We start from the raw sequence: 27,306 nt of genomic DNA on the forward strand, positions 1-27,306 counted from the left end.
TATAAATAAATGGGGGAGATGAGACAAATCTTCCATGAAGAATTCCAAATAATTGATATATACACTTTACCCTTTGGAAGGCAGAGCATAACTCCCTACCTCTGAAGCGTGTGCTGCGCACAATGACTTCCATTCAAAAAGTACAGTATGGAAGTGGGGGAAAGAGTAACTTTACAGCAGAGAGAGCTGACAAACACCATCTCAAGCCGATGATCAAGGTCAACATCAACAGTCATAAATCAAGTTGATAGTATGTACCCTTGATACAATGTGATGAAAATGGCAGTTAATTTCTGTGAGTTTCCTTCCAATCTAATCATGAGAAAAACTGCAGACAAATTTCAATTAAGGGACATTCCATAAAATACCTAACAGCGCTCTTTAAAACTGCCAAGATCATTACAAAACTCTTGGAAACTGTCACAGCCAAAAAGTGCCAAAGGAGACATGACCACTATTTAGTGTGGTGTCCTGCAACTGAAATGACATTAGGTAAAAACCAAGAAAATCTGAATAAAGTATTAATTTTGGTTAATATTATCAGTATCAGTTTATTAATTGTAACAAATAGACCAGACTAATGTAAGATGTTAATAATAGACGCTACTGGATGTGGGGTAGATGGGAGCCCTCTGTACTATGCTAATAATTTTATGTAAATCTAAAACTGTTCTAAAATAAAAAGCTGATTTTTTTTAAAAAGGCAGAAAAATTGAACAGTAGAAAACATGCCTATTTTGACTTTGGCACTGGGTGAAGAAAAACTAAGAAAAGGAAAAAAAAGTTTTGGAAATTTGTATCATAAGCTGACTCTAACACTTATTTTTCATTCATCATATTACCTGTGTTGTCTGGAAAACCTCCTGTAAAAAAAATTAATGTTAAGTAGTTTAGAGTTGGTGATACCCCCAGACAATTCTCATAAAAAAAAGCAAAATCAAAAAGTTCAGCCTCCATCCTGGCCTCAAAGATGTCCCAGAAATAAAGCTCCCCCTCAAAAGTATCTCATAGTTAAAAATTATAAACCCACACAAGAAAACAAGACAACATGAGTAAGAGCTAGCAGTAATAGATCCAAAATATTCTAGAGACTGGAATCATAACACACAAAATAAAATAGAAAATTCTTACTAATATGCTTTAAAAGTTGAAATAAAAAAATAAAACAGAAGCTTGAACATTTTGGCAAAGAAATGGAAATTATATAATATGAAAGAGATTACCTGCAAAATCAACAAATTAATTTTTTAAAATTTCAAATTCAACAAACACTTTTTGAGTTCTTCCTATGTGCTAGGGCATGTATTAAATACTTGCACACATATTATCTATTTTTACTTTCATAACAACAAATAATTCTATTAATAAGTACCAAAGTTACAAAAAACATGATACTAAAATATTTTATTATTTTTATTTTCTCTACAATCTGGATACTTTCTTCTGTTCTGTTTTCCAATTCACAAGTTATCCCTTCACGTGTACCAAATCTATCATTATTCGTATCTGTTGTGTTCTTATTTTTGGTTATTAGTAATTTTTTTCTAGTTTTAGAATTTCTATTTTTCTCTTTGTTCTGGCCTTTATATTTGAGAAGTTATTTCTAGGAAAATTTCTGCTTGCTTCTTCCAGGTATCTTAACCTACCAGTCTAGTATGACCCTATTCTGAGTTCGAAGATGGAGGTTGTCCCAAATTACAGATGATTGCAAGCTGGCTGCGAGTCAGTAGGAGTACTGATTTATTTCCACCTCACCATTTTCCTGAGGGCAAAGTCATTTGGAGCCCTAGCTTAAAGACAGGGGATGTTTATTTATTTATTGAGCCCAGGCTTTGTCTTCTGCCCCTTTTTTTCACAAGACTATCAAATGGCTGCTCAGTTTTGCAGCTGTTTCTTCCAGAGCATCAAATGCCTTTGAAAGCAGCCTTAAGTGCTGGGCTCACTTCTCCAGGTTCATGTCTTTTCCTAGATTTTGACCCAGTAATTTCTATCATATTAGCTAGTGACCCGAAAGGTTTCTGCAGAGTTGAGCTCAGAGAAGAAGTTGACCCAAGTGAAAAGAGGCCATTAAGCAGGCAGGCCCAACTTTCCTCTCTGGTTACAAATTTGTTTTTCCCATTAGGGCCCTTTCACTTCAACATTGTCCTAGTCATGAATGGCTCCAGGAAATAAGTATTACATCTTTAAAACTTTAGCTCATGACTATACAAAAATCTTTCTCCTTTAGCTCCCCTTAATATCCGAAAAAGGATGACATCTTCAAAACCACAGTTTCGAAACTCTAAAAGTCCATAAAAAGTAAAAGAGAATTTTAAAAATCATAATAGCCATTTTTCAAAGAATTTGGCTTTGTTTTCTGATCCTCAAGTGAAACCTGGTGCTTCTAAATTCCCATCAGGAGGAGAAGCAGCCCTGATAGTGATGATTGACAGGCCTAGCAGGCATGACACAATGAAAGGCCTCATGCTGCCTGGTTAAGGGCTCAAATTTATGCATTTCTCTTCAGATGTCTAATGCCTATCGCAGCCCAGAGCAGGTTGGTAAGGATACTGAGGTAGGACACTTTCAAAATCTCTCTCAAATCACACCCAAATAATTAAGAATCTCTCTCTTTGCATTGCCTTTCACACTTTAATGAAGAGCTTTAGGACATTGACCAGACACCCATATTCTCCAGCTTCCCTGTCCAATATGAGAGCCACCAGTCATGTGTGACTATGAAGCACCTACATGTGGCCAGAATGAACTGATTGAGCTTTAAGTAAAAACTATGCAAAAAATATATAAAATATCTCAATTTTTATATTGACTAGGTGTTAAAATGATATTTTAGATATATTAGATGAAATAAACGTATTATTAAAATAAACTTCATTTGTTTTTTACTTTTTAAAATTTGACTACTAGAATATTTAAAACTATACAAGTGGCTTGCATTATATTTCCATTGGACAGTGCTGCTCTAGGTGATCTTAGTTCTAAATACTGAATCTCTTCCTGCTGAATGGTTATTTTCTCAACTAGAATGTGTATTAAGCATCTCTGGAAAATTCCTTTGAAAATGTTTGCCATTAACTAACAATGAGACTAATCAAATAATTACAACTATTTGGATCTGAGTTTCTTCATATCCAAAATGAAGAGGTTAGACCAGCAGTCCCCAACCTCTTTGGCACCAGGGGGTATGGTTTCAGGATGAAACTGTTCCATGTCAGATCATCAGGCATTAGATTCTCATAAGGAGTGCACAGACTAGATCCCTGGCATGTGCAGTTCACAATAGGATTCGCGCTTCTATGAGAATCTAATGCCACCACTGACCTGACAGGAGGCGAAGCTCAGGCCGTAATGCTTGCCCGCTGCTCACCTCCTGCTGTGTGGCCAGGTTCCTAACAGGCCACTGACCAGTACCGGTATGCAGCCCAGGGGTTGGGGACCCCTGGGTTAGACTGTATCTCCTCTACAGTTTCTTACAATTCTATGATTATTTCATTATAATTGTTTTAAAAATTTTTTTAAGGTATGTTCTATGCATAAAGATATACTTGGTTTTTAAAATTATAATGTATATATATAATTTTTAAACTTGCTTTTTAAAAAATATAAAAATAAATATTTCCTTGTTGATACAAAGACAGACATGAAGTTATTTTATATAGCCACGCATATGCTAAAGTTGCACATTCATTTACTATATCGCTATTATAAATTTTCCCATGAAATGATTTTGTTATGAAGGTTTTTAAATTTTAAAAGTTTAGCCTATTGCTTTATTATTTATTCCCTATAATTCGTCCCTTAGCTTTTCTTCCATAGGTCATCCTTATTCTTCATCCATTTATGCCCCCTATATTCTCCTTAGAACATTTCTGGTTACATTTTATCTTATCCTCATTTTGCCATGTCCTCCAATTTTCTTTCATGACTAAGCTCTCTTGTCAACTCTCACTAACTCTGTTTAGGAAGATTTCCACCCTGGCCACCCTCTTCCACTCCTTTAAACTGGAGCCTTCCTGGTCTCATCCCTTTCAAAACAAACTTACCTGAAAACAGCTAATAATAAGGACATTTCAAGGTGAATTCAAGTCTTTACTGTTACTTCTTACTAGCAGGGTAGGGAGCAGGTATTTGCATTTTAAATCTTAACTCTCGTCCTGAAATGAAAACCTTTATTTGTATTAAATTGAATGGGATGTTCCTATTCTATATTTAAATTTTCCTGAAATCCATTATGGTATGTGTCTTCTTAAATGTTTTTGCAAGCATTCCCCTGCAGCTATTCTTCCATGTGAAAACATGAAACCTGGCCGGGTGCGGTGGCTCACGTCTGTAATCCCAGCACTTTGGGAGGCCGAGCTGGGTGGATCATGAGGTCAGGAGTTCGAGACCATCCTGGCTAACACAGCGAAACCCCGTCTCTACTAAAAATACAAAAAATTAGCCAGGCGTGGTGGAAGGTGCCTGTAGTCCCAGCTACTCGGGAGGGTAAGGCAGAAGAATGGCGTGAACCCGGGAGGCGAAGCTTACAGTGAGCCGAGATGGCGCCACTGCACTCCAGCCTGGGCAACAGAGCGAGACTCCGTCTCAAAAAAAAAAAAAAAAAAAGGAAAACATTAAACCTACAGTTTGCTAAGGAAGATCCTGACTGCTAAAGAAACTGACTCAACCTTAATGTTTGGAGAACACTGGATTTGGAGTAAGATGATCTAGGTTTATATCTTGATGTATCATCCATTTCAAGTGCAAATCCATGGACAAATCCATGGACATATCCTCCATTCGTTCTAAGCCTGGGTCTCCTAATCTTCTGAAAGGAGCTATTAATAACACCTGATACACTTGCTGAGTGTATTTCTGAGCCTCTAAAGAAATAATGAACATGGAAGTACTTAGCAATGTTACATAGCATTACTGATCTTGGGCATACTGAGATTTCATTAAATTTCACTCCTAGTTCCATTTTCCCTTCCTTGGGTTAGAAAAAATACATTGACCCATTCATTCAGACAAGAATAAAGAATATAAGAGTTTTCAGAATAATGAAAAGTTTCAAGTTAAGATAACACAGTCACTCTCTTCATGCAAACATGAGAGCTATGAAACACCTGTTAGAACTAATATCCCAGGTGACTGTATACAATTCATCTATGAAGCTCAATTTGTCAAGAAACAGCATAATGGTTTTATAAAATTCAGATGGAACCTGGACGGAGGGATATGGGTGCGCATTAAATTCATAGAATATTAAAGTAGCAAATTAGCGTTAAAGTGATGAAAGTAAAGTGCAAATAAAAGACTTTAAGAATTAACTAGTCGACTCCATGTATTAGGAAGGAATTCTTTGGTTAAAATAAATCAAACACAAAATTCAAGTGCTTAAAACAAATCACTCAAGATGTCAGTTGGAAAACATATATTCTTTCCTATTATTTCCTCTATGAAATGGAGAAAGAAATTCTGTCATCAGTGACTCTTGGAATTTGGTGGAAAAAGGAAAGAATCTGGAATCAGTCCCGTTGAGTTTCGTTCCAGCTTCTCCTCTTAGAAGCTATTCTTTTCTCCCTGAAGGGAGGCAACACTGTCCGTTCGCCTGACTGGCAGTGTTTTAAGGACCCATCGCGCTTGACGGGAAAGTCAGGTACAAGCTGATGCTGTTATCACCACAGGAACCAGGGGCTGAGCGGTGAAATCCAGCTCCTACCAGCTGGAAGACACTAGGGTGAACGGAGATAAAAGCAGTTCTCTTTACCCGAAGTTTATTTCTTTTTCATACCACTTCAAATTTGGGTAAGAGGAAAGAGAGCCAAGGGGATTTAAGGAACCTGGATGATGAACTCCCCAGCGGTTTACAGTTCCTTCGTGATCTATTTGGTTCATTCATTCAACAAGTATTTCCGGGCTGCAGCTTGGGTGCCCGGACCTGGGGTAGGCAGTGGGACTACAAAGAGGAAAGGACCCAGAATAGAGGGGGCACTGGACGCATAACTGCGGGACAGCGAGGTCGCGCTCGCGCGGGGTGAGGTTGGAGGCAGCCGAGGAGCCCCCACAGGGCAGCGCCTGCCGCCGCCGCCGCCGCCGCCGCGCCCATCCCCCACTCCGACGGCCAAGAGTTCGGGCCGCGACGTCCCCATGGCAACACGCGGCGGCTCTGCGCGCGGGGAGGGAGAGGCCCAACTGCCTCGTTGGTCGCGCGGCGGGAGGGCCCAGGCGGCGGGAGCGCGGCGGCGGGTGGCGGGGCACCTTGGGGCGGGTCTGGCCGGGCGGGAGGTGACCTACGCGGTCCTGCGCCCCCGCCTCAGATCTCTCGGGCGAGCGCGGCGCAGCGCAGGTAACGGCTTCTGGCCTTCCCAGCCCCACCTCGTCCCTGACCCTCACCCAAAGGCCAGGCTGCGCGGGTCCTCGAGCGGGACAAGGGGACCCCAAAAGGGCGGCCTCTCTGCGGGAGGCTGGGCTTGAACCGAGCGCGGGTCCTGGAGGGGCGCGTGGCGCGGGGACAGAGGCTGGGAGGGGAGACCCGCGCTTGCAAATCCAGAGCAGAGCAGCGCCCTAAGTTAGGACTGGGCTTTAGTCGTGTGGCCTTGGGCAAGCCACTTAACTTGTCTGTGCCTCAGTTTCCCTGACGTTTAAGTGAGAGATTTGAGAATCTACAAAACCATTTATTGGTCTGCTCGTTCTGGTCAGGTTTTCCTTCACCATCCCTGCTCCTCTCCGCTCTGTCCCACACACAATTCCAGGGTCTCTCTCAAACTCTTCCATTTGGAAGTGATGTGAGCTCGAATCTTCCTCCTCTTTCTACCTCCTTGAATGCTCTTTAATTGACTTTTATTCAGTGATTCGGAGGAGATGAAGTCCTTTTCAATACTTTCTCCAATTATCGTCATAGATTATTTTTTAACTAAAATTTTGTTACTGAGAAAAACTTTTTTTTTTTTTTTTTTACTTTAGGCAAATACTAACATCCCTATTTTGTCAAGAGGTGAGCCAGTGCCCATAGAGCCATTGAAGAATTTCAAGATTTCTTTTTAAAGGCGTTCTTAGCTTTTTTGTCCTAAATCTCATAGTTACATTCATCCTAACAAAACCCAGAGAGGGCCAAAGAAAGAATGTACTCAAATAAAGGCACACCTTTAGGGGAACCACAAGAATAGAAAGTTTGAGAACATTTGGCTAGAATTTCTCTTTTAATGGGAATTCGGTTTTACTCATTCTCAGGTACTGACCCCTTTGCAAACAACGTAGTACAAGCTATTATTCAATAAGTAGTAAATGGATGCTCATTTTAGTCCATACCACTTATTTCAATTCATCACTAAGTCAATATCATAAATGCATAGGGGTCGCTAAACAAAAAACTCAAGTTTGGGAGGCTGAGGTGGGTGGATCACGAGGTCAGGAGTTCGAGACCAGCCTGATGAACATGCTGAAACCCCGTCCCTACTAAAAATATAGAAATTAGCCGGGCATGGTGGCGATTGCCTGTCCCAGCTACTCAGGAGGCTGAGGTGAGAGAATCGCTAGAACCTGGGAGGCAGAGGTTGCAGTGAGCTGAGATCGTGCCTCTGCACTCCAGCCTGGGCGACAGAGCTAGACTCCATCTCAAAAAACAAACAAAAAACCAAAACAGAAAACTCAGGTTTCTATATTTTGTAGGATCAAGAGCTACTACACAGAAAAACTCATACTAAATGGTTTTTGCTAGTAGCGAAATTTTCATGTTTTATAGGTTAAAGAATGTAAACATTTTAGGAACTTGTATCATTTTCCTCCTAACAGATTAAAAATCAAGAAATATAAACCAGATGTAGCAGTTTCTTGACATGGAGAACCAAGCCCATAATACCATGGGGTAAGTGCTGAGAAATTTCTGTTTAATAAGTATGTACTTAACTATGCCAAAAACTTCCTGAGAACACATGAATTTTGAAATTTACTATTAATAGAAGGATATGACAATTATTTTTGGTGAGGCAGATGAGAGGAAATATGAAGTGACTGTAATTAAGGATTATAATGCGAGACTTTCTGATTTTGACACTGCAGATCTGCACTCAAAAATCACTGTTTTCCAACTTTTAGTGACTGTCCAATATCTAAGGGTGATGGATGCGGAGGCAGGCCTCATGTGCTCTTCTGTTACCACAATGCAACCTCTCTTCGCCAGCTTGCTCCTTTTTTGCTGCATTGAGTATCTCAAGTTTCCCTCTACTCTTGCCCCTTAAGGCTGAACTCAACGCTTAAACATAGCCTGAGAATAGATCCAACTCCGTAAAAACATCATCAAGAACTAGATATCTTACCAAAAGTTTCACAAAGAGATAAGAATAAAATTTGTATAGCATTTGTCGTTGTAGAAAATCAAATTCCTGTTTACAAATATCTGTCCTAACTCTTTACCTGCTACCAGCATCACAGAGTTTTCTCTTCCTATTGTTTCACTAGCCAACCGACCACTGGCTGAACACAGAGTTTGGGGAATGAAGGGGTGAAGGGGTGGTTGTATAGTGCCTAATCTTGATTGCAACTGACTTTGGCACTAGTCACACCACTTCAGGTGTCTCACTTTCAGAAATTCTGCCCAGACCATAACTTTGATATCAGGCTGAAAGAAAGCTGCACAAGGTTGGATAATAATCATAGCTATCGCTTTTTAGCTCCTACTGCATACTCCTTCTTACAACAGCCCTGCTAGGTATTACTCTCATTTTACAACTAAGAAAAGTAAATATATTCGAGTACAGTCTAAGCTCTTATAACAAAGAGTCTCCAAAAACAGCGGCTTAAATAAGATTGAAGATTATGTCTGTTTCATATAGTTGTCACAGGTGCTGCACTCACCCAAGATACACAGACCAGGATTGGTTTGGCAACTCTGCCATCTTCATTAATGATTTCTGTCTCTAGGACCAAAGTGGTTGTTTCAGCTTCCACCATCGTAAGTGTGCTCTGCCATCATGACTGTGCTCCTTCCATAGGGAAGGAGAAGGGCAAGAGGAGAAAGACCTTTTCTTTTAGGAGTATAACATGGAAATAGCAGGTCTCACTTCTGTTCACTTTCCATTGGCCAGAACTTAATTCCAGAGTTACAACTAGCAGCAAGAAAGGCTGGGAAATATGGTCTGTAACTAGGTAGCCATATGACCAGATGAAGCTTAGAAGATCTAGAACAAAGGAGGAATAATGGATATTGGTGAAAAACTAGCATCCTCTACCACATTGAGGCTCAGAAAGGTAGAAAGACAAAAAAAGCAGGAGCTCATCCTAGAATATACACCAGATTAGTAGAGAAAGTAGGATTTGAATTCAGGTATGCCTGGCTGCAATCCCTGTGTTCCTTCTTACATTGGAAATGGATGGCAATGAGATGCAGGGAGCAGCCTGCCTGGTATCCATAGCAGAGCCAGGTTAGGATTCTGGGTTAAGTATGTGTTGGGTCCCTGGTGTGATGATAGCACTAAGAGCTAAGATGCAGATTGAAGATGTTGAACCTAAGGTTGGGTCCCAGATATCGCTTCACTCCTACAAATCCAAGGCCATGGAGTCATTTAAGAAACAGATCTTGTCCTTAAAGAACTTAGAATTTAGTAAGGAACAGTAGAACTTGTTTGGGTATGGTGTAATTACAACCCCCCAAGTTAATGAGAGTTTTTAGAGGTTTTCCTGAGGGTACTGTTCCACTCATCACAGTAGACATGGGACCAGACATTGCCTACCATGGTCTCCAAAGCATGGAGACCCCAGGTTGGCATTGCCTCAGTCCCACATGCTATTGAGAATTATATATAAATCTAGATCATGAATACGATAAAACTTCATCATCAGGGACTTGTTATGTAGCTTATTAAACCATGTCACCTACATATACACTAATGTTTTGTGGAGCAGCCTACATTTAACAGATACCTATTTAGAGTCTACTGTGAGCTGCTCACTGGTCTAGGCACCAGGAAGGTAGCAGTGAACAAAACAGACAACTGTTTCTCAAGGGGCTTATACAATAGTGGAAGAGACAGATAATAAACATATAAATTTGTATCATATGGTGATAAGAAGAAAAATAAAGCAGGTTAAGGGTGGGAAAAATAGAGAGTGTGAATGGAGTGGTCAAACAAAGATGCTTTGGTAAGGCAGCATTCGAGCAGAGATTATATCTGGGGGAAAAGATTACACAGAGCAGAAGCAGAAAGTGCCAAGGCCTACAGTGGGAGCTTTCCCACAGAACATTTTCAGTGTGAGTGAATCAATATTCTCTGATATCATGGTTATAACCAGGTTTGATGTTAATTTATCCATGATTTCTTCCAATTATAGATGTTTGTATTTGTGTCATAATAATCTAAACTCCTTGTAATTGAAACTCAATTTTATGTTTGTTCTTTTTGTTTTTAAAGTGTGTTTCCAGAACATAATTATAGAATGAGTAAGTGATCCCTTTTATTGGCCTTTTTAAGAAAACCTTCTCTAGGTTTTTCCTTGTTTTTGCTTTCTTATTCATGAATTTCTACTTACTAGTTTTCCCTTTTATGGTTTATTTTATCTTGTTCCCATGGGTTGAAAAATGTGCTTCAGTTATTTTCATGATTTCTGGATTTCATGATTTCTTTAAATAATAAAAGCATGTAAGTTTCCTCCTGAGCACAGCTTTGCTGCCTGCCATAGGGTTAGTGTTCTCACCATCATTTTCTAAATAATCCGTCATTTCAAATTTGATATCTTCTTTGACTCAAGAGATATTTAGAAAACGTAATTTTGAGGGGCATTTAGTTATCTTTTTATTATTACTTTTTAATCTTTCTACTATCATAGTCATAGGATATGGGCTATATGATTTTGACTCTGTCAGTTTCACTAAGATTATTCTTGTAGTCTGTTGCAGGATCAACTTTTATTAATGTCCTTTGGGTATTTGAAAACACATGTACGTTCTCTTTTGGTTGAGTAAAAAGGCTAAAAAAGTTATATAATCAAACAATTTAATTGTTATTATGTTTAACTTGTGTTTTTCAAGTACAGTTACATTAATTTTTCTTTATTTGATCTGTCAAATTCTAAGGAAGATCTTCACTATAATTGTAGTTTGTCCAATCCTTCTTGTATTACTAACAATTTTTGGTTTACATATTTCAGTGTTCTGTTGCTTGATGTGTCAAGGTTTATGGGTATATCTTCTCAGCATATTATATGATTAACATGATAAAATATAGCACAAGTATAAACTAATGTTTTCTGTTTTAATTCTACTTTGCCTGATATTAATATTACCATCCGTGCTTTCTTTTTAATTTACTTTAATCAATAATATCTTTGTTCATCACCTTGTTTTCAACCTTTTTTATGTCATATCAAGTTTGTCTCCACATATAAATAGCATTTGGTTAGATTAACAAACAGAGGCCAGGCGCAGTGGCTCACGCCTGTAATCCCAGCACTTTGGGAAGCCAAGACAGGCGGATCACCTGAGGTTGGGAGTTCAAGACCAGCCTGACGAACATGGAGAAACCCCATCTCTACTAAAAATACAAAATTAGCCTGGTGTGGTGGTGCATGCCTGTAATACCAGCTATTCAGGAGGCTGAGGCAGGAGAATCATTTGAACCTGGGAGGCGGAAGTTGCAGTGAGCCGAGATTGTGCCATTCCACTCCAGCCTGGACAACAAGAACAAAACTCCATCTCAAAACAGAAACAAAAAACAAACCCCAAAAAACAAATAGGAAACATAGCTGGGGAGACCTCAGGAAACTTACAATCATGGTAGAAGGCGAAGAGGAAGGAGGCACGTTTTATGTGGCCAGAGCAGGAGGGAGAGAGAGAGAAGGGGGGAGTTGCATCTCCTGAGAACTCACTATCACAAGAACAAGGGGGAAGTTTGCCCGCATGATTCAGTCACCTCTAACCAGGCCCCTCCTCCAACACTGGGAATTACTATTCGACATGAGATTTGGTTAGGCACACAGAGCCAAACCATATCGGCGGGCTTATTGACAGTGGTCTTTACTCCATAATCATCAGGCTAGGCAGTTTCCTTGCAGGACCCCAGGTCACTCTCTTTCAGTCTTTTTTCTCAGGCTAATCAGATTCCAGAGAATTCTAATTTCCTACCTGGAGAGTATACCAGCATTCTGGGAGCTGAAAAGGAGGAGGGGGCTGAATTCAGACTTAGATTGTTGACCTTAACCCCCCAGTTTCCAGTACGGTGGTCCTGCCATCTACTGTACCTGGTGTTCCCCAACCCCAGTCCAGAGCCTTTCTGTTTTAGCTTCTCCAGAGAATGTGCCTGGATTTGAATGCCAGTGAGGAGATCTAGGAGTCAACCCCTCTTAGCCATTCCTCCTGTTTTCAGGCTGACACTCACTTGCTACTTCCAGATGTATCTAGTTGGTTTGCTACTTGGCTTTGTCCACTGCTAGTTCCTGTTATTTTTATCCTTGTAGGTTTGACCTTCTAGGTTAAAAATATCCCTTTACTTTGTGTTAGTAGGATTTGGGGAGGGAACAAAATGTGTGTGCATACATCTTCAACCAAATTCTCATTTTTCTCTACTGAATCTTTTACTGTACCTTTTATTCTGTGACTTTTATCTTAGCCATTCATCTCATTCATAGAATCTTGTCAAATGCTTCCTAAACATCTAGGTACTGCTACGTGATCCACCAGATTCTTCTTATCTGCTATGAAGATTATTATTTTCAAAGAACCAAGGTAGATGAATATTAAATCATAACTTCTTGCATCTGATTCAAAAGGTCCTTTAAAACTATACTCTTCTATGTGTGCATCTTTCTTAACCCTTAAAGTGTTCTTTCCCTCTGAGATATATTAATCATCTTTACTTTACTTACCAGGTTCTTGACTTTATGAATCATAACTTTACTTACCAGGTTCTTGATGAGTTAAACACAGTTTTAATAACAGTTTGTAAAATAAAATCTAATTTTTCTGATGTAAGTCAACATATTGGTACCTGAATAAATTATAGTAATATATTATTTTTGCACATTGAAAATTCTTTTTAAATTTGGTTAATTCCCTTGCTTTCTGGTTAGCCCAGATTATACCCCCTTACTCTCCCTCTCTTCATACTTTATTCACCTCCCCCCATATACACGTATATTCCCCCCCCCAGAGTAATCAAACTGGACAAGTTCTTCCAGTTTCTTGTATCTCTGAAGAAGAAACAAAGTAAAGTACATCTGGGTTAAAATCCTGATATGTCAAACTTGACGGTAGACTCAGAAATGTTAGCAGTGCTGAGTGACTGTAGGAATTAAATGCATGATTTTGAAAGGAAGGAAAGTTATTAGGAAGGAGAGAGAGGGAGGAAGGAAATAAGGAAAGAAAGGGAAGATTTCTACAAGAGACCTAGTCAAGCTACTAGTAAGTTTAAGGAAAGATGAAAAAGTACCACTGTGTAGGATAAATTTGCACATATATTTTACAGGAAAATCTTTACAAAAGATTAGTTACAACATACATTTTCTTAAAAATCTGATATGTGTGAATATAGATATGTACATCAGGTGCATATCCACCTAACTTGACCTGGTTGTCTATGGTGCTTAGTTGTGTGGGACCTTGGAACCACCTGGAATTTTGTGAGCCTCTAATCAGAGCACTGGTGAAACAGAGAAGTGCTAAAAACATGAATATTACAGATATGTGATGAGTGGGTTTGTTCTCTCCCCAAAAGAAAGAAGCAGTCTCATTGGACAGCAGTTAGTATAAAAGTTGTACCCTCCTTGAACTCAAGAAGCAGAAGGAAAAGGAGAAATAGAGACAAAAATAGAAAAGCTGGCAAGAGAAGTAGCAACACAAGTATCAGTGGTAATAAGAACATTAAGAAGTTAGTCCTATAACACTGTACGCCAGCGTATTCCAGGGGCCCCAGCTCAGTTCAGCAATGTTTTGTCTTCTCTTCTGTCACACCACAGGGACAAGCACAGTGCCTGACATAGGGTAATTGTGCAGTCAACTTTTTTTTTTTTTTTTTTTTGAGGCAGGGTCTTGCTCTGTCACCCAGGCTGGAGTACAGTGGTGTGATCTTGGCTCCCTGCAATGTCAGCCTCCCGGGCTCAAGCAATCCTCCACCTAAGCCTCCTGAGTAGCTGGAAGTTACACACCACCAAGACTGGTAATTTTTTTGTTTTGTTTTTTGTAGTGGTAGGGTCTCACTATGTTGACTAGGCTGGTTTCAAACTCCTGGACTCAAGCAATCCTCCCACTTTGGCCTCCCAAAGTACGAGAATTACAGGCATGAACCACTGCTCCCAGCTCAGTCAACATTTGTTGAATGAATGACTGAACTGAAAGAATGACAGCCTATTAAAGGCAATAAACTGTCAAAAAACAGGGAAATAAAATATAAATACCAATTTCAAAAGACTAGAGAAGAGTTGAATCAAGAGTTCAGAATTAGGTAGAAATGAGGTTGTATAAAAGCAGGGTGTGAAAAAATGAAGAGAATCCAGGACTATTTTCGTAGATACACTTAGGGTATTGAGGACTTGCCTTTTTAACTGGAGAATGTATGGGGAATGGTTACATAGGAATGGCTTCAGCCGGGGACAAAACATACCCATGTGCTTTCATGGAGTCTCCGAGGGTAACATACTAAGACTCACAGTTTTCACCCTTAAATGTTATTTAAGTTAGGTTGTGTCTTGAAATCAGAAGATAGGTTTGGCTATTATTCCCTTTTTCCTCTAAAAGCAATTGTTAAGTTATTGTTGCTTCTTATAATAGAAAGTGTTATAGAATGACAGAAATATGTTTCACATGTTGCCATATTAAAGCACAAACATATATGGCATAGCCATTTATGGGGAAATCCACTGGCCAACCCATAGTGCCGTGGAGTAACTATACCTATAATCTGTACAAATGCTAGAGTACAAGATGAGCAGCACAGAGCTAGGTGCACTATAGAATCCATGCAATAAAATGGTTTCCAGATTTTCTCTAAAAAGGAGAAAGGGGAAAATGCAAATACTTTATGCTAATCTTATAAATCTTCAAGTTATATACTACTTAAAATGGTTCAAGAACAGGAAAAAAAAAGATGAATCAACAAAAGAGCTGGCTCATAAAGGACAGCTAGTCAAATTACCCATAGAGGCTATCCATTTATATTAGAAACAGGTGGTATATGAGGCATAATTGGTGCAATGGCCCAGGGACTCAGGAATATCCAAATCTTGCCTCAAATCACCAACAACCCCAAGGGAGACTTACCATAGCAAAGGAAAGCAAGATACTTTTAGTGGTAATGATAACGAGGGAACCCACCTCACACAGTGTCGGAGGAGGCCATGTAGGAAAGAGTAATGAGGCATCCCTACCCGTCCCAGCCAAGGTGGTATCAGCACAGAGCTACTAGGGGCCTGAACTGTCACTCCCATCCAGCATTAATGAGGAGTTCCTCCCTCCAAGTGGCAACAGAGGCTGAGTCAAGAACCTGAACTTCCACCACTGTCTGGCAGTAATGAGGTGGCATTCTATTCCCCTGCTGGAGTATTGTCAGAAGAGTTCTGCTAAAACGCAAAATTTAAATAAAAACCAGAAGCTCATAATATAATACCCAAGCAAATTAGGGTTCCTATTTTTCTGGAGGTGGAAAATTTAGAGCTGATACTATAGCTCTGCGATGGTATCAGAGACCTCATTGGAGCTTACAATCTAGTGGAGGGAAACAGATTATAGCAAATAAATAAATCTATATTATGTTGGGGGGTGGTAATAATCACTATGTAGAAAACGTAAGCAGATTATGAGAATAGAGAGTTACAGAGTAAATCTGGCTAGGTGACATTTGAAGAAAGACCTAAAAAAAGTGAGAGATGTAGACATCTGGATATCTGGGGGAATGGCATTCCAGGCAGAGGAATCAGCAAAAGCAAAGCTTCTGTGACAGGAACATGATTGACGTTTGCAAGGAACAGCAAAGAGGCCAGTTAGAGAGGAGGAAGCAAGGGGGAAAGTGGAAGGAGATGACCTCAGAAAGGCAAATAGGGCCAAGTCCTGAAGGGCTTCGCAAACCTTAGTCAAGGCTTCAGATTTCACTGTGTAAAATGGGAAGTCACTGGAGGACTCTGAGCAAAGGAGTGACGTTTTCTGACTTAATATTTTAAAAGGCTCGCTCTAGTTGCTATGGGAAGAATAGACCATAGGAGGGTAAGGGTGGAAAAGGCAGACAAGCTAAGCTCTGGGAGATGACAGTAGATCAGATTGATAGATGTAGACATAGTGACAAATGGGTTTGTTTTCATGAAATAGCTGACAGTGTTATAGATCCTGGATTGGATATGGAGTGTGTGAGAAGATGATGAACAAAGGATGGTCCAAAGACTTTTGGCCTAAGAGCTGGAAGGGACAGAATTGTCATTTATTAAATAAGGAAGACTGGAGAAAATGCAAGCTTGGTTTGAGATGCCTGTTACATATCCAAGTGAAGACGTTTGTTGTATGTCCAAGTGAAGCTGCCTGTATGTACAGCTGTATATAGCTGTTTGTGGTCACCTTATCGTTTCAAGATAGCTGAACCATCTACAACATCATATCTGCCTTCCAAGAAGGAAGTAGAGAAAAGGCAGTGGGTAAAAACAAAAGAGTGTATGCAGCATTCTTATTTTGGGTTCCTAGAGAAGCCAGCTCTGAGATAAGAATTTGGATACACATTGTTTATTTGGGATATGAAGATATGGTGTAGGCTGGGCGTGGTGGCTCATGCCTGTAATCCCAGTGCTTTGGAAGGGCAAGGCAGGAGGATCGCTTGGCACCAGGAGTTTGAGACCAGCCTCAGCATCATAACAAGACTCTGTCTCTACAAAAAAAAAAAAAAAAAAAAATTAGCTGGGTGTGGTGGCACACACCTGTAGTCTCAGCTACTCAGGAGGCTGAGGCAGAAGGATCACTTGAGCTTCTTCCTCATTTTCTCTTGCCTCTGTTATATAAGAAGTGTCTTTCACCTCCCGCCATGATTCTGAGGCCTCTCCAGCCATGTGGAACTGTAAGTTCAATTAAACTTCTTTTTCTTCCCAGTCTCAGGCAAAGCAGCATGAAAACAAACTAATACAGGCAGGTATGGGGAGATACTGTAAGTCTTTAGACAGTGAGGTTACTATTAGTCATATACATAGTAATATCTTGGGTCTAGGAGGGTCTATTGAGTTTCAAACAAAATGCTTAGTATAACAGCTAGGATTATAGCAACTGTTAAGAGCCCAGGAGTTCTAGGCTGCAGTTGCCTATGACTGCTCTGCTGCACACCAGCCTGGGTGACAGAATAAGACCCTGTCTCTTAAAGATGTGGTGTGTTAGTTTCCTATGGTTATTATAATAAATTGCCACAAATTTAGTGGCTTAAAACAACCAAAATTTATTCACTCACAGTTCTAGAGGCCAGAAGCCCAAAATCAGTATCAATGGGCCAAAGTCAAAGTGATGGCAGGATTGCCCCCCTCTAGAGGCTCTAGGGGAGAATCTTTTCCTTGTCTCTCCAAGCTGCTGGTGACTGCCTGCATTCCTTGACTTGTGGACTCCAATCTTACAGGCCAGCATCTTCGGATTTTTCTCCGCTTCATCCTCATCTCCTCTTTTTCTCTGTGTGTCAAATCTCCCACTGCCATCTCAAGATTCTTAACTTACGTGAACCTCTCCATCTCAAGATTCTTAACTTATGTGAAGATCTTTTTTCCAAATTAAGTAACATTTACAGTTTACAGGGTTAGGACCTGATTATCTTTGGGAACAATTTTTCAGCCTACTTCATATGGGAATAGGAAGTGAAACAGGAAAGGCAGGTTACCAGCTACCACTGTGGGTGACTGAGTCAAATCCTGACGGGGAAGCTCTGGAACCCAGCACAAATCACACCCCACAAGAGTTCTCCCAGCCAAGGAAAAAGTGAGTATTTACACACCAATAGCGGACAGTCATTGGTCAAAGTTACTCCTGGGAGGGTTAATTCTCTGTCACTCTAACTTGTCACAGAGGCAGCAAAGAGGACTCTAGCTGCAAGAGAAGGCACTGAGGCAAAGGATGCAAGTTTTGTCTACAGGAAACCAGGCATGTGTCCTTAAGTGGTCACCATCAGGGATGTGTAGGGTACCAACAGTATCTGCTGCAGCCCTCTTTTAAATAGCCTTTTGGCACCTTCCACTTATATTTCATAGGACAGATTTTGTTACATGTCCATGCCTAGTTTCAAGGCAGACTGGGAAATGTGGTTGTTTCTTTAGCTGGTTGCATTTCCTCTCTGAATAATATCAAAGTTCTGTTAGCATGGAACAAAGGAAGGCTAGATATTGGGTAGGAAACTAGGAGAGAATCAATAAGGATGACTCAGACCAAGGTTTATCACTGTTTATGGGGAGAAGCAGTCAGAATTTAGAATATATATTGGAGGTAGTGCCAGTAGGACTTACTGTTGTGGGATTTGAGGGAAACACAAATCTAGGATCATGAAGGGTTTTTATCTCGAGCAACTGGTAGCAGTGGCAGCAGTTAAAGAGATGGAATGGACTGGAGTGGGGGCAGGTTTGCGATGCAGGGAGTCTAGTGCTCTGTTCTGAACATGTGAAGTTTGAGATGCCTCTGGCCATCCTCTGGACATGTCAGTGTTGAATAGATGGTTGGACATAGAAGTCTTCAACTCAGATGCTTAAGCTGCAGATACACAATTAGAAGTTATCAGAGCCAGCTGGCATAAGAATGAGGTTCATTGAAATTTCTGACATTCCAGAAGCAGTATATTAATTAAAACGTTGTCTAGATTAGAAAACAGATTTTATCAGTGTGTGCCTAATTCTTCCCTGTGGGATCCAATGAAACAGCCAGCTCCAGGTTTAATAGAAAAAGGGTAAAATAACTATCTTCAAACACACTAACACTGCAGTCACTCATCAAATAGATCTTCTAGCAAGAAAGAATTTAATTGTCCTAGAGACTGGCTTACAGAACCCAGTAATACATGTGTAGATCAACATTTGTTTATTATTAATTGCATCATACATTTATGTATGTCGATATGCAATAAGAATTAAGATACACAAGTTTATGAGGAGAGTGAAGCTATTAGTATTTTTAGATAAATGTAAAGATCGCCCTGAAGAAAGAGATTAGTGCCTGCTAATATTTCACTGTTGTCTTCTCTCCTCTAATCTGTGGACCAAGGGGTTACTTAGAATGTGAGAAGTTATGACAGAAAAAGTGTATCTGTAATAGAAATATTTTAACAGATCTTCTGCTCTTTTTAGAACATAAAAAAATGCGGCTTTAAATTTGTATGAGCCTATAATTCTGATAAAACAATTGGTAGGGACTTGGAGGCTATGGCGTTGTACTTTATTTCTATAAATATGTCCTTGTTATTATGATGAAGCCTTTAGAACAAGGCCTTTATAAGTACATTTAAGCACTTTTTTTTAGAATAATGAGGTTTATACCTTATCCATGTCCCAAAATTAAGCTTATTGCAAATGAGGGAAATGAATGGATTGAATGTGAGCCACCATCTCAATTATGTAATAAAAATAGGCATTTTAATGCTGCTAAGTTAGCAAACACTAATGATGACAGTAACATTTTTTGGATGACAAAAAAGTGCTTGAGGAAAAGCTATTTTTGTCTATGACTCAATAATTAATTTTGAACAAGAGTTTTCATGAAACTATGACCTAAAAACCATAAAATAATGTATCTTTCACTTTAGTATTTTAGAACAGACAGTTGACTAAAGAGCAGACTGACATCACAGACGTGTCTATGAAAGTGGGCTCTAGGACTTCTGCTGGGGGCTCTCCCCATTTGACCTTGTGTATGTCTCAGGTCTGATACAGTATTTGGTGTGCAGAATAGGGTCTGTGAGCCAGCAAGAAAAGTTAAATTATATTAGTATAGCCTATTAACTAAGGCAAATAAGTATGTAATATATTTTTGAGTGAGTTTCAGTAAAAGATTTTGAAAAAGTTAAGACCTAACTTAATTGCTCATCAGGCTTTGAAAACTCATTTTCTTAGACTATTCCATGTTTCATGACATAGTCTCCTGTCTCTCCTCTCTGTGCATCTCTTTCTTCCTAATTCCTCCCTCCTTCCCTTCTTTTTCTCCATGATGACTTCCATATTTGTCTTTTAAACCCCTCTCCCACGCTCCACACCCATTTCTATTTTAGATATCTCATGTATTCCAAACTGAATTCACTCCTTTGTTTAAATGTAGCATTTAATTACTTATTTTTCTTAGTAGAATTTTTCTCATGCTGTGTTTATTTTTCAAATTGTCCAAATATTTTTATGGCTTAAATATCTTAGAAAATGTGCCCATTGATTTGGGAGCTGATAAAAAACTTCTGAAAGTCATAATGGCATGTCTTGCCAATGTGAAAATGGAAGTAATAAAATTATCCCCAAAGGTTATAGTTTTCTTTTTTTTTTTTTTAACTTTTTTTTTTTTAAGTTCAAAGGTGCATGTTGAGGTTTATTATCTAGGTAAACTTGTGTCATGGGGGTTTGTTTTACAGATTATTTCATCATCCACATACTAAGCCTGGGACCCATTAGTTATTTTTCCTGATGCTTTCCCTCCTTCCATCCTCCATCTTCTGATAGGCCTGAGTGTCTATTGTTCCCCTCTATGTATCCATGTGTTCTCATCATTCAGCTCCCACTTATAAGTGAGAACATGTGACATTTAGTTTCCCGTTCCTTTGCTGGTCTACTAAGGATAATGGCCTCCAGCTCCATCCATGTTGCTGCAAAGGACATGATCTTGTTCTTTTTATGGCTGCATAGTATTTCATGGTATATATGAACCACATTTTCTTTACTCCATCTACCATTGATGGGCAATTAGGTTGATTCCTTGTCTTTGCTATTGTGAATAGTGCTACAGTGAACATAGCATGTGCATGTGTCTTTATGATATAACAGTTTGTATTCCTTTGGTATATACCCAGCAATGGGATTGCTGAGTTGCATGGTATTTCTGTTTTTAGGTCTTTGAGGAATCACCGCACTGTCTTGCACAATGATCAAACTAATTTCCACTCCCACAAACAGTGTATAAAATGTTTCTTTTTCTCCACAACCTGGCCAGCTTCTGTTATTTTTTGACTTTTTAATAATACCGATTCTGATTGGTGTGAGATGGCATCTCATTATGGTGTTAATTTACATTTCTGTAACAATCAGTAACGTTGAGCCTTTTTTCATATGTTTGTTAGCTGCATGTATGTCTTCTTTTGAGAAGTGTCTGTTCTTTGACTATTTTCTAAATGGGGTTGTTTGCTTTTTTTTTCTTGTAAATTTAAGTTCCTTGTAGATGCTGGATATATTAGACCTTTGTCAGATGCATGGTTTGCAAATATTTTCTCCCCTTCTGTAGGTTGTTTGTTTACCTCTGTTGATAGTTTTTTTTGCTGTGAAGAAGTTTTTTAATTAATTAGATCCCATTTGTTAATTTTTGCTTTTGTTGCTATTGCTTTTGGTGTCTTTGTTATGAAATTTTGGCCTATTCCTATGTCTAGAATAGTGTTGCCTAGGTTGTCTTCCAGGGTTTTTACAGTTTGGGATTTTACATTTAAGTCTTTAATCCAGCTTTAGTTAATTTTTGTATATGGTGTAAGGAAGGGATCCAGTTTCAATCTTCTGCATATGGCTAGCCAGTTCTCCCAGCACCATTTATTGAATAAGGAGTTTTTCCCCATTGCTTGTTTTTGTCAGGTTTGTTGAAGATCAGATGGTTGTAGATGTGTCACCTTATTTCTGGATTCTCTATTGCGTTCCATTGGTCTATGTGTCTGTTCTTGTACCCATACCATGCTGTTTTAATTCTTGCAGCCCTGTAGTATAGTTTGAATTCAGGGCACAATCTTGGCTCACTGCAACCTCCACCTCCTGGGCTCAAGTGATCCCCCCACCTCAGCCTCCCCAGTAGCTGGGACTACAGGTGCACATCACCATGCCCAGCTAATTTTTTGTATTTTTTTTTTTTGGTAAAGACAGAGTTTCACCATGTTGCCCAGGCTGGTTTCGAACTCCTGAACTCAAGTGATCTGCCCACCTTGGCCTCTCAAAGTATTGGGATTACAGATGTGAGCCACTGCACATAGACTTTCATAGGAATTTTTTAAAGTAATTTTTTCTGTTTTTTTTTCTAGTTCTGTGAGGAATGTCAGGTAGCTTAACAGGAATAACATTGAATCTATAAATTGTTGTGAGCAGTATGGCCATTTTAGTGATACTGTTTCTTCCTATCCATGAGCATGGAATGTTTTTCCATTTGTTTGTGTCATCTCTGGTTTCTTTGAGCAGTGTTTTGTAATTCTCATTGTACAGATCTTCCAGTTCCCTCATGAGCTGTATTCCTAAGTATTTTATTCTTTTTGTGGCAGTTGTGAATGGGATTGCGTTCCTGATTTGGCTCTCAGCTTAACTGTTGTTGATGTATAGGAATGCTAGTGATTTTTGCACATTGATTTTGTATCCTGAGACTTTGCTGAAATTGCTTACCAGCTTAAGGAGTTTTTGGGCCAAGACTATGGGGTTTCTAGATATAGGATCATGTCATCTGCAAACAAGGATAGTTTGACTTCCTCTCTTCCTATTCGGATGCGCTTTATTTCCTTCCGTTGCCTGATTGCCCTGGCCAGGACTTCTAATACTATGTTGAATAGGAGTGGTGGGAGAGGGCATCCTTGTCTTGTGTCTGTTTTCAAGGGGAATGCTTCCAGCTTTTGCCCATTCAGTGTGATGTTGGCTGTGGGTTTGTCATAGATGGCTCTTATTATTTTGATGTATGTTTCCTCGGAACCTAGTTTTTGAGAGTTTTTCACATGATGCTGAATTTTATTGAAAGCCTTTTCTGCATCTACTGAGATAATCATGTGGTTTTTGTCTTTAGTTCTGTTTATGTGATGAATCACATTTATTGACTTGCATATGTTGAATCACCCTTGCATCCCAGGGACAAAGCCTACTTGAGCGTGGTGGATAAGCTTTTTGATGTGCTGCTGGATTCCGTTTGCCAGTATTTTGTTGAGGATTTTTGCATCTATGTTCATCAAGGATATTAGCCTGAGGTTTTCTCTTTTTGTTGTATCTCTGCCAGGTTTTGGTCAGGATGATGCTGGCCTCATAGAATGAGTTTGGGAGGAGTCTGTCCTCCTCAATTTTTTGGAATAGTTTCAGTAGGAATGGTACCAGCTCTTCTTTGTATGTCTGGTAGAATTCAACTGTGAATCTTTCTGGTCCTGGGCTGTTTTTGGTTGTTAGGCTATTTATTACTGATTCAATTTCAGAGCCCATTGTTGGTCTGTTCAGAGATTCAGTTTTCTTTTTTGGGTTTTGTTGTTTTGTTTTTCGTTTTTTTAGGCGGAGTCTTGCTTTGATGCCCAGGCTGGAGTGAAGTGGTGTGATCTTGGCTCCCTGCAAGCTCTGCCTCCCAGGTTCATGCCATTCTTCTGCCTCAGCCTCCTGAGTAGCTGGGACTACAGGCGCGTGCCACCATGCCCGGCTAATTTTTTTGTATTTTTAGTAGAGACAGGGTTTCACCATGTTAGCCAGGATGGTCTCCATCTCCTGACCTCGTGATCCGCCCACCTCAGCCTCCCAAAGCACCGGGATTACAGGCATGAGCCACTGCACCTGGCCCAGAGATTCAGTTTTTTCCTGGCTCAGTTTTGGGAGGGTGTATGTGTCCAGAAATTTATCCTTTTCTCCTAGATTTTCTAGTTTATGTGCCTAGAGGTATGTATAATATTCTCTGATGGTTATTTGTATTTCTGTGGAGTCAGTGGTAATTTTCCCTTTGTCATTTCTAATTGTGTTTATTTGGATCTTCTCTCTTTTCTTCTTTATTGGTCTAGCTAGCTGTTTATTTTATTCATTTTTTTCAAAAAAACAGCTCCTGGATTCATTGATCTTTTGAATTGTTTTTTATGTCTGTCTTCTTCAGTTCAGCTCTGATTTTGTTTATTTCTTGTCTTCTGCTAGCTTTGGGGTTGGTTTTCTCTTGATTCTCTAGTTATTTTAGTGTGATGTTAAGTTGTTAAATTGAGATCTAACTTTTTGATGTGGGCATTTAGTGCTGTAAAATTTTCCGCTTAACAGTGCCTTAGCTGTGTCCCAGAGAATATGGCATATTGTGTCTTTGTTCTCATTAGTTTCAAAGAACTTCTTGACTTCTGCCTTAATTTCATTATTTACCAAAAAGTTATCCAGAAGCAGGTTATTCAATTTCTATGTAATTGTACGGTTTTGAGCAAATTTCTTAGTCTTGATTTCTAATTTGACTTTTCCCCCCACAAAGTTGTCTCTGCACCTCTGTTTTCCCATTGGTAATGGGTAGGCTAATCCTGAATCCCAGTTTGTCCAGAACAGTAACTGTTTATACCTAGTGTGCTGGCATAATTATTATTAGTGCTCCTTTCACTTTCAAAATTGTCCTGGTTTGGCTAACAAGTCATGTGATCATTATAGCAATGTATCTGATGAAGGTTGGTCCATTTTTTCTTTTTAAAAAACTTTTATTAGTTAATGTTCAAGTATTTTTATCCAATTTTTATTTTAGGTTCATGTCTGCCCTTTTATGAGTTAGCACATAAGGCTGGGCATGGTGGCTCGTGCCTATAATCCCAATAATTTGGGAGGCTGAGGTGGAAGGATCACTTGAGGCCAGAAATTCAAGACTAGCCTGGACAACATAGCAAGTCCCTGTCTCTAGAAAAAATTTAAAATATTAGCTGAGCATGGTGGTGTACACCTGTGGTCCTAGTGACTCAGGAGACTGAGGCAGGAGGATCACTTGAGCCCAGAGGAGTGAGCTATGATCTTGCCAACTGCTCTTCAGCCTGGGTGACAGAGTAAGACCCTGTATCAAAAAAAAAAAAAAAAAAAAAAACGAAAAAAGTTGGGGGGAAAAACTAGCACATAAACCCTATGTTAAAGGGCTTTGGGTATGAGCCCACCAGCCACAAAATTGCTCTGGGCCACCTTCATATATGTCCATATATCTTACCCTGGGTCTTTTTACTTTGAACGTGACTCTCTCTTCCATTCCCCTGCCCTCTTTAGTATACTTGCCACTATTTAGTTTTCTATTTTGCCCCCTCTTCACCTCCAAACTTGATATCCTGATAATTTGATTATAGGCTCTGATGGGTATGTCACCCTGAAAGTCTGTGTGCCCCCTCTCTTCTGGCTTAATGAATTGAAGGATTAATGCAGAAAGATCTGGCCTGACGGCAGGACCTTCCTTTGTGAATTGCTCCCAAGATACACCTTATAGTAAGGAATAGAGTTTTGCATGTCTTAAGTAGTATATTAGACACAATCCACCTGGTTTCCAAAGCTGGAAGATGCAGAGGACTTTTTTTTTTCTTTTTTAACCACTCAATCAACTTTTCTAAAATTGGATAATAATACCTATGTTATGGGGATATTGTGAGGATCCATGAAAAGAGATTCAAGAAGATACTTGGCATAGTGTTAGTTAGTATTTGACTAAAGAAAGTAATGGAAATATAAGTAAAGAATGCCAATGCCCAGCTACGTGAAGGAGGCTAAATTGAACCTTTTTAAAAATCTTATTTTAAAGTTCACTAGATTTACGAGTAATTATCTGAAAAGCTGAAGAACAGAAGATACACTAGAAGACTGAAAAATTGAATTTCAAAAGGGAATATTAAGTTTGATAAAAATCTGAGTTTGATGTAAAATCGAGTTTGACTAAATCTTAGGTAAGACTCTGGAAGAGAGACTAGCATTGGTTTGCGGGCCTCAGAAGAGGAAGTAATGGCCACCAGGACTCACCGGGGATGCCTGACTCCTTGCTCACTAGACCAGCCTCACCTCACAAGGTTAGCATGCTGGTGCAGCAGAGAAACAGCATAGATTTGTATTTGGGCTTTGTCATGATATTTTTGTGGGAAAGAAAGAAAAAATTGCAAGGTTAATTAAATGGATTACTGTCTGATCATAATTTTTAAAAATAATCCACAGATCACTGTCACCCTGAAGGGCTTGGTAGGGAGTGCTATAAGGGTCCATCTTCCACTTTGTCCTTTATGGCATTTTATACAATGACTTGTATATATATATAAAAAATGCGGGTATATATATATATAAAATATGTATGTATATATTTTACATATTCTGTATATTATATATGTATAATACACATTTTATATGTACCTGTTTCATTTATATACTAAATACATATATACTATATATGTGTGTGTGTGTATGTGTATATATGTATGTGTATATATATGTGTGTGTGTATATATATTATATATATATAATTATCTATATCTCCCAGCTTTGTGTGAGCTGCAGACTTGGTAAGCATTACCTGCTCTGTGTGTGTATATATATATATATGTATATATATACACACACATATATACATATATGTGTATATATACATATACATATATGTAGGTATACGTACATACATACACGTATGTATATACGTATGTACGTATACGTACATACATACACGTATGTATATATGCATACGTACATACACGTATGTATATACATACGTATGCATACGCACGTATGTATATACATACGTATGCATACGTACATACACGTATGTATATACATACGTATGCATACGTACATACACGTATGTATATACATACGTATGCATACGTACATACATACATACACGCATGTATACATACACACATACATACACGCATGTATACATACACACATACACGCATGTCGATGCATACGTATGTGTGCGCGCACACACATGTCGATGCATACGTATGTGTGCGCGCACACGCATGTCGATGCATACGTATGTGTGCGCACACGTATGTATATGCATATGTATGCACACATACATACACGTATGTATATACATATGTATGTGTGCACACATACATACACGTATGTATATACATATATGTACGCACATGTGTATATGTATGTACGCACATGTGTATACGTATGTACGCACATATACACATATGTGTATACGTATGTACACATATATACACACATATGTATATACGTATACGTATATACACATATACATATACATATATGTATATATATACACACACACACAGAGCAGGTAATGCTTATCAAGTCTGCAGCTCGCACAAAGCTGGGAGATATAGATAATATATTCTCTGATATATATGTATATACATATACATATATGTATATGTGTACATATATATATATACACACACACACAGAGCAGGTAATGCTTATCAAGTCTGCAGCTCACACAAAGCTGGGAGATATAGATAATATATTCTCTGATAGAAACAGGATCCCAAATATAAGCTCAGA

The 27,306-nt window shown here is 39.1% G+C and overlaps 1 protein-coding gene across 11 annotated transcripts in view; it reads left to right on the plus strand.

Annotated features, from left to right (window-relative positions):
• The first annotated feature begins 5,509 nt into the window (after window positions 1–5,509).
• DEUP1 (deuterosome assembly protein 1) overlaps window positions 5,510–27,306 on the plus strand; it is a 95,601-nt gene continuing 73,804 nt past the window's right edge. For 5 of the 11 annotated variants that reach the window (XM_054439305.2, XM_054439307.2, XM_054439304.2 and 2 more), the window contains exons 1-2: window positions 6,239–6,328; window positions 7,774–7,846. In XM_054439305.2, coding sequence (XP_054295280.2) covers window positions 7,818–7,846 — 29 coding nt within the window. In that variant the 5' untranslated portion in view covers window positions 6,239–6,328; window positions 7,774–7,817. Of the gene's footprint in view, window positions 5,788–6,198; window positions 6,977–7,773; window positions 7,847–27,306 lie in introns of those variants that run through there. The other 6 variants (XM_054439298.2, XM_054439302.2, XM_054439297.2 and 3 more) reach the window with 5 other exon arrangements.

Source organism: Pongo pygmaeus, chromosome 9 (genome assembly GCF_028885625.2).
Source record: "Pongo pygmaeus isolate AG05252 chromosome 9, NHGRI_mPonPyg2-v2.0_pri, whole genome shotgun sequence".
Lineage (NCBI taxonomy): Eukaryota > Metazoa > Chordata > Mammalia > Primates > Hominidae > Pongo > Pongo pygmaeus.